The sequence below is a fragment of the Carlito syrichta genome, unplaced genomic scaffold (genome assembly GCF_000164805.1).
Source record: "Carlito syrichta isolate Samal-C Ts95f unplaced genomic scaffold, Tarsius_syrichta-2.0.1 Scaffold305203, whole genome shotgun sequence".
Taxonomy (NCBI): Eukaryota; Metazoa; Chordata; class Mammalia; order Primates; family Tarsiidae; genus Carlito; species Carlito syrichta.
In genome coordinates, this window is record NW_007249299.1 from 206,746 (window position 1) to 223,752 (window position 17,007).

The window sequence follows — 17,007 nt, forward strand, 5'->3', positions numbered from 1 at the left end:
GCACTCCAGTCTGGGCAACAGAGTGAGACTCCAACTCAAAAAAAAAAAAAAAAAGCACAAATTTCATTGTTTCCTCTTAGAATACCTTCACTCAGGACTTAGGAGTAGATTATACGGTAGGAACATATATTGTCAAAACATCAAACTCACCGGCTTTAGACCTCCTGTGCTGTAGCTGTCAATCAGAGGGATTTTTTCAATGATCGCAATGATGTGGGCTGCTGAAATTTTGGCTTTGGCATAGTCAGGAGCAAATGAACTCACCTGCCCAACTGCCATGGCACCAAAGACAACAGATGAAAATACCCTGAAAAACACAAAGGCAAAACATGTGCACAGAGTTATGACTGCAGTGCTAGAAAGTTGACACTTCTAAAACCAGAGAGCATTGACTCAAATAATTACAAAACAAACATTAAAAATAAAACAAACATTTTTCCTTATGAGTTGATGTCAGTGTGATAGATTTCAAAGTGGCTCATTTTTCTACCTCTCTGTATCTTGCCTTCTTGCAGCGTAACCTTTGCAAAGTAGAGGCAGTTTTCCTACCGTTTAAACCTAGGTTGGCCTTGTGACTTGCTTTGGCCAAGAGAATGTGGTGGAAATCACTGCTGCCAGTTCCAAGTCTGTGACTCAGGTAACCATGGATGTTTTATGCACTCGCTTGCACTCTCTCTCTGTCTCATGTATGCTTTATTCTCTTTCCCTGTGTGTGTGTGTGTGTGTGTGTGTGTGTGTGTGTGTGTGTGTGTGTGTGGTGTCTCTCTCTCTCTCTCTTTCATTCTCTCTCTGTGTCTGTGTCTCTGTCTCTCTCTCTTTCTGTTTCTCTGTCTCTGTCTTTCTCTTGGAACTCTACCACTATCACAAGCCCAGGCTAGACTGCTGGAGGTTGAGTTACCCAAGGAGGAGAGCCATGTATGTCCCAGCTAACTATCCTGTAGCTTATTACAGACACGTGAGATCTACTGAGTCCAGCTGAGATCCACTATGCTCAGCCTAGATCAAAAGAACATCACAGCTAACCCACAGACCTCGAGCAAAAATAAATGTTTATCACTGAATGTTACTTAGGTTTAGTGACTGGGTGTTACATAGCATTACTGTGGCACTGACAATAGATACAGTCAGTGATGCTAGAATTATATGAGATTCTTAAAAAACTACAAACTGTGCAAAAAAGAGAATTTCTTACAGACCCAGATATCATGCACTCTCAAAATGTATCAATATTCTTACTGATATATGGGAATTACAGCAGCTTATAGTTGGGAAGGCCCTCACAGATATCAAGTTCAGCTCTCATTGTTTGTGACTTGATACTTCCCTAAAATGCTTGCCATCCTCTGTTTTAAAAAGTACCATGCTGGATGAAGTCTACTGTTAAAAAATTCTTTTATGAAGAAAAATTTACTTCCTTTTACATAAGACAGCCCTACTACTAGTATGGGAATACTGTAAAAAAGGTCCTTTGGTTTTGCTTCTTTGAGAACTCCTCTCACCACTGCTCCCCTCTGGATGCATCTGTCAATGTGCTTTGTTAAACAGTGAGCCTGGAACTGACATAATACTTGGGAACCCTCCTAGTATGCTGGGAATCCATCACTTCTTTTCCTCTGGACTGTATGCCTGTGTTTATGTAGAATTCTGTGTCATTAGTTGTTGTCTTTTAATTAGCTCTAAATAAATCACACAGATGATGGTTAGCCATGCCTTTGTTATCATTTAAACCTGTGGGACCATTTTCAAAAGAACTGCTTTTCAGACAGGTTTCCTCTTTCCTTTACTTGGAAGATTGATTTTGCAAACATAAATGCCCCTGTGTCAGCAACCTTCATCAATTCAGTGCCTTGGAGTAAAGCAATATATCAAATAATTATCTAATTAAAGCCCCAATGCCGATGATGACTAGTTTTGATTTTTGGTTCATAATCACAAATAGCACATGCCATATCATTTGTCCAGCATATATACTAAGTGGAAATTCAAATTTTTCTATTGGCGTCATCCTGAGCAAACTAAAAATGCATGTACAAGTAAAGGGACAGAAACACTACACTAACACATTACATTGCCAGGTTTGTATGATTCTGCTTTAAATGTAAAACTGTATTGCTACTAATTATGCTATGCTATCCAAGGGCAGAATTTTACCCATCACCAAATCTAGCTCACAAACTCTTGACTACCAAACTGCATATTTGAGTACTTTAGCAGTTAAGTGTAGGCTTATCTTCCCCTGACTGAGGTATAATTTTCTACATTCAGAACAATCCCAACCTAACTTTTCCTTTGTAGTTTCTGAATCCCTCCAGCCCTTACCTTCCAACTGTTCTCTTATTAAGAAAAAGTAAATTTTATTCTGGAATTTCCTAGGGCTGGCAGACATAGTACACCACATCCGTATGTTACTTGCCCTGCAAGAATGCCCTTTAAAAGGAGCCAGTCACACCCTTGCTCAGGGTTAGGCTGCTTCCCAAATGCCACATCCTTTCTGGAAACCTCTGAATTGAACCACCCCCACCTAGCCCGATTTGGAAAGGACAGATATGTGTGAGTCAGCACTAAGGAAGGAAGAATTCACTGATCCTCCAAATGAAATGGGGTGGTTCAATGGTAACACATAGAGACTCAGAGGCAAAAATTCCCCTTCTGAATTACCAAAATCTCTTTATGAGGCTTCACAGAGGGTTTTCTCTCCAGACATGAAGCATGTTCATTCTAGTTTTATTTTTAGAGTTTAATTGTAAATAATTGTACCCAATACTTACAACAGAATTATTTTTAGAGTTATTTTTAGAGTTTAATTGCAAATAATTGTACCCAATACTTACAACAGAACATCCTGAAATTCCATGATCTGACGTGCCACTAAGTAGGCACCAAACCGGAAACAGCCAGCGTAGGAAAAGTACATCATTGCTTGGGTGAAGGAAAATGTGATTCCAAAGATGTGTGCTTTCCTCAAGGAGTTTCTGGGAAAAAGACATTTGCAAACTTATTCCACTTTCACTTTTCAGTCCTTAAAAAGTAACTTATAGGTTGGCAGAGGGGCACAGAATCATGATAGACAAAAATGAGTTTAGTTTCCAGACTAAGTTTGTTCCTCACTTTACCATTACCTTTAGGAAACTGCCTAATCTCTGAGACTCAGTGTTTTCATCTTTAATGTAGAATTAACTACACCTCAAAGTCTGATATAAAGAGAAAATAATCCAATGGCTGTACCAAATCTGTTAGGGATTAGTAAGTAAAAGTTCCCTCTCCTTTCCTTCACTTTTGGATATATAACACAAAAGTACTCTGGTAAACATTCATTGCACACACTCACCCAATCCCTACGAGCTGCAGGGACCCTGTTGGGTGATATAATGGAATCAGGCATACTTTTGCCCTTGGGGACCTAGGAGTTAATTTGGATTCTTATTTATCCAATGAAGGTACCCTAGGAATAATATTATGGGAAGAATGGAGGAAGCACTTAGCTCTCTGAGGGAGTTAGGTCAGTGATATGGATGGGAGTAGGCTGGCGAGCGGGCAGCCCTGGATATCCAACTCCTGCTTCAGCCAGTTTAACTCTGCTTTCATCCTCATCATAAATCAGGATTTCAAATGAAAACTTTTTTCAGAAAAAAGGCTCTACGACCATATTTTTAAAAAGTTTTAAAATCCATTGATAAAGTCCAGATCTCTCCTTTTATCATAGAAGAATCTGAGACCCAGAGAGGTTGGGCTTACTCATGCTCACATCACCTACAGAATCCTCTCTGGGATGACCCTTGGAGGAAGTCTGCATTGGAGAAGGAGTAAAAAGAGGAAAGAGAGGCACACCCAGGAAGCACTACCTCAGTGACCCACAGACACCTCAAATTTCATGTTCCACAAGGAAATAATTCCCAACTACAACAAATAATAGGGCCATTAACCTAACAGAACACCAGAGAGACATTCTCAGCATTCCCTCTTTTTCCACTTCCCATAAGTTACCCACTCTTAAAGGTTTTAGCTTGGAATGTCCCTGCCTTAGTTCAGGCTCTTCTCATTTCTCTCCTGGATAATCACAAATGCTTCCCAATTGGTTCCCTTCTAGTACATTCTCTATTCGCTCCCTATCTTCCAGTCAAAGTAATCCTTCTGAAAACAAATCTGATTATTGAAAAATCCCTCACAAGCCTACTCTTCAGTGGTCATTACCTGTAGGGTACCTGCAAATTCTGTGCATACATCAGCTCAAACTTCTGCTCCCGAGTCAAAGAAACAACAGTCCGGAAGTTTTCTATTGCTTCAGTAGCAATCTGTAACAAAAAGCTCCCATCACCAAGTGGCACAAGGTAAACTGTGGCAATTAATTTGAATTCTATAAAATAGATTAATAAAATAAATTTTATAATTACATAGGATTTATTATTACCGATGAGCATCTTCTCTGTAGAAAAGGATGCTGAATAATGTATCAAATCAACTTTTAGACTTGGAAGGAAGATTGACTAATTCAATCTTCTCCTACTTACAGAAAGAGAAGCTTAAACAGATGAAGGCATTTGCTTAAAGCCACATAGCTTTGCATGGCTTCACAAAATTAACCTGAAAACCTAGTATTTCACATCTATTGCGGTGTTCTTCTACAATAGTCACATTTTAAGTTTCAGTTATTTTACATATTTTTAATGTGATGTTTATATTTTTCTCTTTATTATTATTTATGACAACTGAAGAAATCTGGAAAATATTGAAGAAGTGAAGGCAATAAAAGCTACATATTTGTATATTTTACACATTGGCTTATATATTGTTTTCCCCCCAAGTATATACATATATAACAAAATTTGGATTCAGTTCTATACTTGGCTAAATATTACTATTTTTTTTAACTTAATGAATATCAAGAGCATTTTCCAAGATCATTAGATGCTCATCAATAATGGGATGCTTGATGGACCACTTAGCATCCCAGCCAGTTAGGCATTCCTTTACTGTTGAACATCTGAACAAGGTTTTGAGTTATTTGCTTTTTTCTTTTCTTTTTTTTTTTTTTTGAGTTGGAGTCTCACTCTGTTGCCCAGACTGGAGTGCAGTGGCCGCTCCCGGCCACCGCAGCCTCGACCTACTGGGCTCCGGCGATCCTTCCACCTCAGCCTTCCAAGTAGCCAGAATTACAGGCATGCGCTACCACACCTGGCTGATTTTTTGATTTATTATTTTTTTATTAAAAATAATTCTGTGATAAACATCCTTGTACCTAAACTTTTGTCGATATTAAATTATTTTATTAAGTGAACTAGGCCAAAGAGAACTTTTTGGGGGAGAGGGTTGGGGGTGTAAAAGGTCTCTGTCACCCAGGCTGGAGTAGAGTGGAGCAAACACCGTAGTTCACCAAAGTCTTAAATTCCTGGGTTCAAGCGATCCTCCTGCCTCAGTCTCCCAACTTGTTGGGGGCTACAGGTGCATGTCACTATGCCTGGCTTAAATGAACTATTTAAAGGAATCATGGCACATGGCAGCAATTTGTTTTCCAGAAAGTTTCTCTCATTCTATTATGCTATAAATGAATGTTACTTCCAATAGGACTATTTGATCGGGACATGTACACCCTTCACCTAGGTAAAGGGAAGTGAAGAATGCAAAGAACACCAGGGTACAAAATGAGATTTCAGCTCACATTAACCATGTGACCCTGAACCACCACTCTGTCCCATTTTCCTCATTTTACAAATGAGGACCCTCTGGCCTCTAAGGTCCCTTTTAACTCAATGATTCTAAGAGAAACAATTTCTAGAATTATAAGTTACCAATAGGAATTACTTTTATTGTTTAAGAGGTTCTTCCTCTCTCTGGCCTTTTTATTGGTTAGAATAGATTCTAATAAAGATAATTCTGTTAACTTAAAGTAACTTACAGTTTAAAAATCATAAACATGGCCAGGCGCAGTGGCTCATGCCTGTAATCCCAGCACTTCCAGAGACTGAGGCAGGAAGATTGATCCTAGAAGCCCAGAAGTTTGAGACCAGCCTGGACAACATAGCAAGACCTCAACTTTATGAAAAATCAGAAAAAATAGCCAGGTGTGGTAGTGTGCCTGTAGTCCCAGCTACTCAGGAGGCTGAGGCAGGAGAACACCTAAGCCCAGGAGGTCAATATTGTGGTGAGCCATGATCATGACATTGCACTCATGCTCAAAAAAAAAAAGCCAGGCTCGGTGGCTCAGCCTGTAATCCCGTGCCTTTGGGAGGCTGAGGTGAGTGGATTGCCTGAGCCCGCGGGTTCGAGACCCGCCTGGGCAGCGAGACTTCATCTCTACAATAAATCAAAAAATCAGCTGGGCGTGGTAGCGCATGACTGTAATTCCGGCTATGCGGGAGGATCGCCGGAGTCCAGCAGGTGGAGGCTGCGGTGGCCGGGAGCGGCCACTGCACTCTAGTCTGGGCGACAGAGTGAGACTCCAACTCAAAAAAAAAAAAAAATCATCAACATGAAATTCTACTAATTCCTCCCTCAATCCTACATAAATTACCTAACTTTATTTTAATTTTTTTTACTTTTTATTTATTTATTTTTACTTTTTTTATTTTAAAGATATGGGGTACACTTCAGGGTTAGGTATACAAATGTTGATTATGCAGGTACCCTTGTTGATGAGGTGTGCCTCTCCCTCCCCTAGCAGTTTCCCTCAACTTTAAAGATAACAGCACAGCCTGGGCAACTTGGTGAGACCTCGTCTCTAAAATAACTCAAAAAATAAACCAGATGCAGTAGCGTGCACCTATAGTTCCAGTTACTTGGAAGGCTGAGGCAGAAGGATTGCCTAAGCCCAGCAGGTCGAGGCTGCAGTAGCCGTGAGTGTGCCACTGCACTCCAACCTGGGCAACAAGAAATAAAAACAAAAAGATAACAGCAAGTACTTCATAAGACATTAAGTCAGTTTTGAAGACTACTACAAAAGGCTATTAGAAGTAAAATATTAGCCAGGCTCGGTGGCTCATCCTGTAATCCCGCGCCTTTGGGAGGCTGAGGTGAGTGAATTGCCTGAGACCGCAGGTTCGAGACCCGCCTGGGCAGTGAGACCTCATCTCTACAATAAATCAAAAAAATTAGCCGGGCATGGTAGTACATGCCTGTAGTTCCAGCTACTTGGAAGGCTGAGGCGGAAGGATCGCCAGAGCCCAGCAGGTGGAGGCTGTGGTGGCCGGGAGCGGACACTGCACTCCAGTCTGGGCAACAGAGTGAGACTCCAACTCAAAAAAACCAAAAAAAAAGAAGTAAAATATTAACATATCCTTACAAACAATAACATTTAAAATATAAAATTAAAAATATTATTCTCTGATCCAGACAGGCCAAGAAGATTGAAAGACTGAACTATGTTTACCATAAGCTACTCAGAAAGATAAGAAAATGTCCAGATTTAACTTATGTTAAGACATTTTATAGACTTTTTTACATATTATAAAAATAATATATATTCATTTTGGAAAATCCTAAAAGTACAGAAAGCAAGAAGTTAAAGGAAAAAATTCACCTTCAGTCTAATCTCCAAAGACAATTCTTTTTTTGGATGCATTAGAAATTTCTAATTACATAAATTCAAACACACAAATAGAAGTTTTTCTGGATTAGTAAGAAAACTCAACAAATGTCTGCTGAAAAACATTTTATTATAAATTTCAGTGCATTGGTTTTAAGAAATATTTTCTGTACATCATTTTCTAAAGCAGGAATATTTTGTTTGAGATTGATTTGTAAATGTCATTGTTTTTTAGTGTGTATATAGGCCAATATAAGTGAGAGCTTGAGTCACCAACTTTGCATGGTGAGTAAAACAATATAATCACTTTATGACTGTCTTCATCTTGATGCACAAGGAAGCAATTAGGAAAAGACTTAATTAGCACCCCACATCCTCACAGCTTCACTATTGCAAGAGTTTTAAATAGAGACTCAGTAATCACCATGAGGAGAGAGAACTTTTAATTTGAGAAGCAGTAAATAGCATTGAGAAATCGTCATGTTCTAAATAATTTGGAAGAGAAAATGTGCATGTGTTTCTAGAAAGAAAAAAGCAAAACTTCCTCACAATTCCATTCCCATCCTCGAATAAATTAAAGTTTAATCAGGGCTTTTATTTCTGAAAAGGAAAAAGCATCTGTAGCTGAATTCTGAAAAACATGGGAGTTAAAATACGACCCCCCATGCAGCCCAAAATCCACATATTACTTTTGATTCCCCCCAAAATTAACTACTAATAGACAACTGTTGACCAAAGTCTTATTGATAACACAATCAGTTGAACATGTATTCTGCATGTTTTATGTAATATAGTCTACATTCTTACAATGAAGCATGCTAAGGAAAAAAATGCTATCAACAAAATCTTAAGGAAGAGAAAATATATTTACTCTTCATAAAGTGGATCATCATAAAGGTCTTCATCCTCATTGTCTTTACGTAGAGTAGACCGAGGATGAGAAGAGAAGGACTTGGTCTTGCTGTCTCAGGGGTGAAGAGGTGGAGGAGGTGGAAGTGGAAGCAAGGGAAGCAGGCACACTTGGTGTAACTTTAGGAAAGTACATCATTTCTGAGTTGACTTTTTCATTTATCTAAAAATGTTTGCATATGGTACCAATTATTCTTCCACCGCTTGCTTGAGTTTCACTGCCCATATCCTAGAAGGGTCCATGTCAAAAATAGCCTCGAATAACCAGAACCCTTCTGCTTGACTGTCTAATGTCAGTTTGTTTTCTGGCATATCTTCATCTAGCACTGGTTTGGAAGCACTCATCTTCAAATCACCTTCTGTTAATTCCTCTGCTGTGATGTCTATTAGCTTTTAAATTTCTCCAAGATTCATGTCTTGAAGCCCTTCACTCCTCTTCTTTTTTTGTCATATCCACAAATTATTTTGTGATTTCCTTGATGGCTCTGTTGTAACTCCTGTTTTATCACTCAGGCACAACACCTGGACACAATTTTCTTCAGCAGCAATTCATTGTTCTGGGTTTGATGGGTTTCATGGCTTTTTTCTGTAACAGTGATGGCATCTTCAATGGTATAATCCCTCCAGACTTGCATGGTGTTTTCTCTTTTGGAGTTCACTTCCATAGCATTGACAATCTTTTCTGGAGAGTACCACATACTTTGTGATGAGCCTTAAAGGTCCTTAATGACACCTGATCTAGAGACTGAATTAGAGACTTTATGTTTGGAAGCAAATAGACCAACTGGTTCAATACCTGTGGTTCTGGGTGGCCAAAGGCATTGTCCAGTATCTAAAGAACTTTACAAAAACTTTGGCTCATGGGGTTCTGAGTGGCCAAAGGTATTGTTTAATATTAAAAGAACTTTAAAAGGCAGTCCCTTACTGTGTAGACACTTCCTGACTTCAGGGACAAAGCATGGAACTAATTCAGAAAAATGGTTCTCATTGTCCAGGCCTTCTTGTACAACCAATTCTGGCAGCCAGTGTTTATCTTTTCCCTTCAACATTTGGGATAAGGGCAGTCTTGATCATAAGCCCAATTGCATTTGTACAAAACAGTAGAATTAGCCTATCCCTTCCTGCCTTAAATCCAGGTAGCTCACTTCTCTTCCTTCCTAACAAATGTCCTTTGTGGCACTTTTTGTTGTAGACTAGGGCACTTTTGTCTGCACTGACAACCTATTCAGGCAGATATACTTTCTCCTCAACGATTTTCTTAATGGCATCTAGGCATTTGTCTACTGCCTCTTAGTAAGAAGAAGCTGCTTCCCTTGTTACCTTGACATTTTAAAAGTCAAACTTCTTTCGAAAATTATCAAACCAACCTTTGCTGGCATTAAATTCCCCAACTTTAGATCCTTCACTTTCCTTTTGTATTACATTGTCATATAATAACTTTGCTTTTTCTGGAATATTAGAATCTATAGGTATGCCTTTTTTATAGAAATCCTGCACCTAAATAAAAGCTGCATTTTCAGTATGAGATAAAAGGGTATTTTTCAAAAGGTGCAAGGTTTTTGCACTTGCTGATACAGATTCCTTCCTTCCTTCCTTCCTTCCTTCCTTCCTTCCTTCCTTCCTTCCTTCCTTCCTTCCTTTCTTCCTTCCTTCCTTCCTTCCATTAGATTCATTTATCTTGCAATGGTGGGCAATCACAGCTGCAAACCTCAATTTATGGTATATATTAAGAAGTTCAATTTTTTTCTTGTAATCCCATGACTTTTCTCTGCTTTTTGGAAGCACTTTCAGCATCACTATGGGTCCTCTGGTGTTATTTAAGGTTTACATTATTGCACTAAACACAATAAAAAATATGCAAGAACCATGAGAGATCACTTTTTACCATGACACACATACTGGAGAGAAAAACTGTTCCTGTGAAGATGATGAGCATCACAAGCTCACTACAATAAGAACAGGAGGTGTCTAAGAGATTACTGGAGTCGTATAGTATGTACTACAGTTAACTGTATGCAGCTATCATTTAACACTGCATCTTTACATCTGTTTAAATGTGTCTTGACTGCAAATGAAGTTATGTATGGTCTGTGTTTGTGTGCATACATTTTGATAAATTTTAACTTTTTAAAATAGATTTGTGCATATTTTATGATAGTAAGTGACAGATTAGTATCTCCATATTTTGTGCATAACATACCTAACCATTCTTAACTTTTTGATATTTCTATGCCACATTGTAAGTTTTTTCAAACTGTCACAAATTTCCAGAAATTTTCAATATATTTGCTGAAAAAAATCTGCATATAAGTGGACTCATGCAATTCAAACCCATGTTTTTCAAGGGTCAACTTTATTTAATATAAATGCTTATTAGTTCATAATAATGTGACAAAAAACTGCAAAGCACACAGATCACAGGCAGGGTAGAGGTTATAAACAGGTTTTGATATACACAGTTAGGATATAAGCGGGCTCTGACATCAGAAAGTCAGGATATGAGCAAGCTCTGACATCACATACTCCATTAACCAATAAACAAATTATATACCATTAGTCAATACATAAAGAAATAGGAAAACATTAAGGGCTAAGAAGTGTTATGAATTAATTCAGGTATCAGGAATGTCCTCTCTGAAGAGATATAATCCTGAGATCTGAATAACATAAAGGAGTCATGAGAAGACAGAACTAACTTGGAATATTCTAGGAATTATCAGAAACCCATGAGGCCAGAGTACGAGAAAGTGCGGTGCAAGACAATGCCATAGAGGTCGACAGAGTTTGAAAAACCAAGTAAAAGATTGGCTTTTATTCCAAATATGATCAGAAGGCATCAGAGGGTTCTAAGTAGGGGTTAGCATGATCAGGTTTATATATATAAGAGATCAGAGTGGCTTCTGTAAGAAGAATATAGCAGACAGGTGACAAGAATGGAAGGAGTAGAAGCAGGGAGATCAGTTAGAAGACTGTTGCTATGTGACTTTGGATAAGTTACTTATCCAACAGGGATAATTCAGCAGGATTATTGAGAGCATTAAATGAAATAATATATGTAGAGCACTTACTATGACACCTCTTAGATAATAAATACTCAATAAATGGTTACCTAAGAATTAAGATCAGATGGGAGTTGATGTTCAATATTATGTGAAACGCTACTTTCCCTATCCACCTCTGTCCCTCTCATGAGCCACAAATGAATTAGAACATTTATCACATTCCTGACCTTTACTCAGAAAACCTGCCATATCCACACATACCCCTTCCCTCACCACCTCTGACAAAACTCCAAGAGTGTAAATCTGATGCACCACTTCAAAGGTGCTAACCTGTGATCTGCAACAAATTAGCTTGGGATCAGTCATCTTCTTCCCCAAAATGGCTTAAGACTCCTTTCTGGGACACTTCAAATATCTCATTAAATAATGAGACTATTAACCAAAATGCTTTTTCTTTTTTTACATTTTGCCCTAATTTTTTCCATCTTTTCCTTAGATGAAGAGTCAACACCATGGAGGTGATTGCCAAAACACAATGTTAAATGAAGTTATTGACAAAGAATGTATTCCCTGGCAGGGGCCAATGTTACTGGAACCAGACTACAACCAGATCCCTATAGGTCAGCACTATTTTGCTGTATTTCCAGCACCGGGCCTCTGAGAGCCCAACAGGACGTATCATATGAAGTCTGTCTCCCACAGACACTGGTTAGGAGGCACCAAAGTTGGTCTGAAGGATTTTCCTGAAGAAACCCCAAGAAAACAGGATTTGAAGAGATAGGAAGGAGGTAAAGGACAAAGTGTTAGTGGTGATGACCAATATCTAGGATCTTCATCATTCATTTGATGAGGTGACTGGGCCTACTGAGAGCCAGAGCCACTCTGATCTGCCTGGGTCCCCACCCTAACTCTTAGGTACCTCAGAATGTCCATTGATAGATGCATCCTCATCCTAAACATGTCAGGTCCAGTCTGAGGGTCAGCCTTGCTCTGACCTTTCATTTCATTAATGACACCGATGATGTGATGTCAAACTGTGTTCTCTCATCAGAGAGTCTCTTTGTTTTTTAACAGACAGAGGCACAACTTTAGAGCACAACCATCTAAATTTGAATCCTGCTCCAAGACCTAACAGCTGAAAGCACTGAGGCATTACCTGCCTGCGCCTCTGCCCCATCTGAAAAATGAGATAATAGAACCTAGCTCACAGGGTCGCTGTAAGGAGTAAAGCATTTGCCAGGAAACAGTAAATGCCACATCAGCATTTGTTAAATAATGGGAAAGAATAGACAAGCAAGCAGGGGGAAAAAAAGTATTAGGGTAAGGATAAACAGAAATAGGATGAAGGGAGGAGCCACAAACAAAAGGAAAGAATGGTAATAATCTAAACCAGATAGAATAAATACCCTTAGGGTTCTCCCACATTGAATCTCCTCTATCATGCATACAAATAAAATGGATCTACTTTCCTCAGTAAAGGACTGGATTGACGTTTCTTTGAGGAAAGAAAAAAGGAAAAAGAAAATGAAGGGATGGGGAGAAGGAAAAAGAAGGAGAAAGGAAAGAGGGAAGGAGAGAAGGGAGGAGGAAGAGTTGTGAGAAGACAATGGGTGGAAACTAAAAAAGCCTGTTAAAATAAAATCAGTCTTTGAGCCTAAGGATTTGTTTTTGCTACTTTCCTTAAGTTTCTAATCTGCTGAACAAGCATAAAAAAAACTGCTTTGTACCTGCATGATCAATGTTTGTATACCTGACCCTGAATTGTACCCCACATCTTTATAATAAATAAATTTTTTTTAAAAAGACTGCTTTGAGGGATGGTTATAAAAACATTTTCAGGGCATAGTCAGTAGAATGTAGCAAAACAACATCAATTAGAATATTTAACTCCACCTGTGTAAATAACCATATTGAGTCTGACTTACCTTCCCAGCACCTTCTAGTTCTTTCTTATCTTTCAGTGCATGTCCAGACAACATTTTCATTTCAACAACTCCTGCTATGGCAATGATGGGTACAATTGCTAAGAGTAAAAGTGTTAACTGCCAACCATAGATTAAGGATATAATAATTCCTGTCCCAAGATTTGCTATATTCTGGGTAATTATAGCAAGCCTGGAACCTATAGCCTGCAAAACAAACAAACCAACAGAGAGACATTTTTCCATTATTTTTAAAATTCATGCTTACATTTTCCAAGAATTATGACAATTCACCTTCAAGAAAATCTATTAGTTATTTTCTCAAAAAGCAAAGGTTTGCTTGTAAGAAGTTTATTGGGTTCCTATAATGAGCATTTCCATGACTTCAGAATAAATATTGCAAGTAAAAGATCCAACAATTCAAAGTTCAATTGCACACTCCTCTCTCTTCTGAGTTTCTAATACTAAAGAAAATCTTCATTAGTCAAAGTATAATCACAAAACAAGCTCTAAAAATTAGCAGGATAAAAGAGTTTGACAAATAAACTGGTAATAGTGGGAATTTCCAATGTTAGATCTATATCTACTTATAATTTAAGCCTAATATTTCTCATTAAGGATATTTAAGTATATCTGGATCTATTTCAGAAAGTTATTATGCTGAATTTAACATTTAATTTTGAAAAAATACAGAGTTGAAAGTTATGGAATTAAATTTAGGGTATTAGGCAGGCTTAGAATCTTCAGTTTGAATGCCAGAGGGAGACTGAAGCATGACTTTCAAAAGTGTACAGTGATTTCCAACTTTAAAACCAGAAGTCAAACTACAAAGTCAAGTCAGCCCACTGCTCTATAATGTCTGACTCTAAACCACATTTCCAACTCTAAAACCAAAAGTCAAACTGCAAAGCAGTTCAGTCCACTACTCTACTACGCACTTTACCAAATCTCTTCCACTCCAGAAATACTCCATTCCAAATTCCTGCTCTGGCCCCAGACCTGCTTTCTCTGGAAATGGTCCATATTCTTTTCCACACATAAAGTCTCTTCTGCCTGAGTGGGGTTGGTCTCGGGTGAAGATTATGATGGCGTACACAATCTAAGATGGTCATTGCTATTTCTGTGACTTTGGACAAATCTCTCCCAACTCCCAAAATGAACAAGTGCATTGATTAAAACAAAAGTTTCTCTTTGCTCAGAATTCTGTGATAGAATTTTTTGTAACTCCCTGCATCAATCCCTCCAAAATCATCTAACACCTGTCTGATATAAACCCGAGACCAGTACTTAGTGGGAAAAGGGCACCATGATTATCAGTACCCGTTACACACATCAAATTCCATACCAGGAAACTGCATCAGGGTTGAAAGAGCAGCATAAATAATACAGCACATTTATTTTTAGTTGATGCAATCACTCAGTTTATATCAAAAGGACACTTTGCCAAAGGTGGCATAAATCAAAGACTGGAATGACCTTCAAAGCCAGCTGTCTGTATTGCACATCTTCAGTGGGAGGGTCAAAGGATGCAAGCTGAGAAAGGCTGTGGCACAGGGATGACACAGATTGCCCTTGTTCTCAGTATCTACAATTCCGACTCAGAACTCATTTCCTGTAGCTACTGACTGACAGAAATACTCAAAACATTCCTCAAGTTCATGGCAAAGGAAGTACCCTGGCACAAAACCCTCAGACATAAATGTTCAACTTTGGATGGTAATAAAGGGTCATAGAAATAAGTAACGTGAATAAAATATAGCAAATTCTTTAATGTACAGGAAAGGTGAACTAAGAGTTCTAGAACCTTAAGCTGCAGGGAGATTAAGCCCCTTGGCTTCACTGATTTAGTGCTTCAGACATTGCACTAGTTATAGTTCCTTTAGTCTAAAGATTAATGTTCACTATCCCGCGTCTACTCCTCATACAGAGTGGGAGTCTATAGAGTTCTGAGGACCCAAATGAATGAAAGAGCATGGATTAGTAGCCAGATAATTTTCACTGCAAAAAGTAGAGCTGAGAGGTAGAAACACTCCAAAACAGGTCAGCCAATAGCTCAAAGACATACTGTTACCATAGATTGGCTGAAAGAAGTGTTTGCTGATGGCTTGTTTGCTCTTCCCTAGTCTTTCTTTTTTAGCTGCTGTTTTAAGTTCTAGAAAACAGTTCTGCCTCAGAGTGGCTCACACAAAATGAGTGGAGTCCTGCTGGTAGGGCCACAAAAATGCCAGTTAGAGATGTCTTTGAAAAAACAAGTGAAAAGAGAAGGTGACATGAGCAGGCAATTAGAGACTAGTGAATAAGGCAAAGGGCCTCAAAAGCAACACTGTGGAGGGAAAAGATCAACCATCAATTTTTATACACATAGGAAAGCACTGTAGCCTAAGGCAGATCATAAAACCAGAGGTGTTTAAGAGGGAAGAAAAAACTCCAAGGTAGTATCTCCAGACTGCATCTGCTTAGGGTTCTGTTGCAAGGGATTGAGTTTGTGTTCCCTCCAGGATTATCTTCAACACCAAATAGGATGTGGGTTGTGTGTCATCAAAGCATATGGGCATATATGACAGGGTCTCTACAAAATGTACACTAAGGTTAGAACAGCAAATTAAGCTAGGCAATATAGGATTTAGGAATTTTGAGGACACAATTTGTCAACAGTGATCATCATCCATCAAAAAGACTCTCCTAGAGAGCTAGCAAAATGGATTCACTCTAAGCTTGTTGATTGACTCTTGTATCAATTTAAATTAAAAATAAAATCGACACTAATACTTTATTTCTTCCTTCACCTACTAGCCCATTTGCTTTACCCAAGTTAGCAGAAAGTCCACTTAAAATTTGGCCACTGTGTCTTATTTATTTATTCACCTTCTTCATGAGCCACCAGGATTTTGTTTCCACTGCACCTCTGAAAAAGTTCTTGTTAGAACCATAAGCACTTCCAAATCACCACTGTGAAATGTCCAGTCATTTGATATCCTAGATTGCTTCCTCCTTAAGACACTAACTTGGTTTATTTCTAAGATAACGCTCTTCTTAGAAGTTGAGGAGTCAAAACTTTTGGAGCCATCCTTAAATTCACCTTCTCTCATATCTCCCCTCTAATTCAATCAATACATCCAGAATTAATTACCTTTTATCACCTTTAGTATGACCACACTAGTCAAAACACTATCATCTCTCTCCAAGATTATTGCTATAGACTCCCCACCTTTCTTCTTGCTCTCTTCAACCTATTCACACAGCAGCCAGAGATTCCTTAAAAATTTCAGATCATGCCACTCCCATGTTCAAAACCCTGCAGTGATTTCCCATCTAATCCCAGACACAATGCTGACCTCAACCCTCATGACCCTTCCTTTCACTCACTTTATTCCAGTCACTCTATCTTCCCTGCTATCTTGGGAACAGTTGAAATATGCTCCAGCCTCTGGGCCTTAGCACTTGCTTATCCTTCTGATCAGAATACTCCTCCCCAGACACCTAGATGATGGCACCTTTCCTTCCTCCTGTCTTCTTGCATATGTCACCCTATCAATGAGACCTACCTTCCTTCCTTGACAACAAGCTAGTCCCTAAACCCCCATATCCTGCCTTCATTTTGTTCCTACACCACTTATGTCAATTTGATATGCCATGTAGACTCCATCAGGACAGG

At 38.7% G+C, this 17,007-nt stretch overlaps 1 protein-coding gene across 2 annotated transcripts in view; it reads right to left on the minus strand.

The window, feature by feature from the left end:
* ABCB1 (ATP binding cassette subfamily B member 1) overlaps positions 1-17,007 on the minus strand; it is a 97,652-nt gene that overhangs the window by 10,521 nt on the left and 70,124 nt on the right. For both annotated transcript variants that reach the window (XM_021714074.1, XM_021714073.1), the window contains 4 exons: positions 13,356-13,559; positions 4,192-4,292; positions 2,832-2,972; positions 151-307 (listed from right to left, as the gene is read on the minus strand). In XM_021714074.1, the coding sequence (XP_021569749.1) occupies positions 151-307; positions 2,832-2,972; positions 4,192-4,292; positions 13,356-13,559 (603 nt within the window). The remainder of the gene's footprint in view (positions 1-150; positions 308-2,831; positions 2,973-4,191; positions 4,293-13,355; positions 13,560-17,007) is intronic.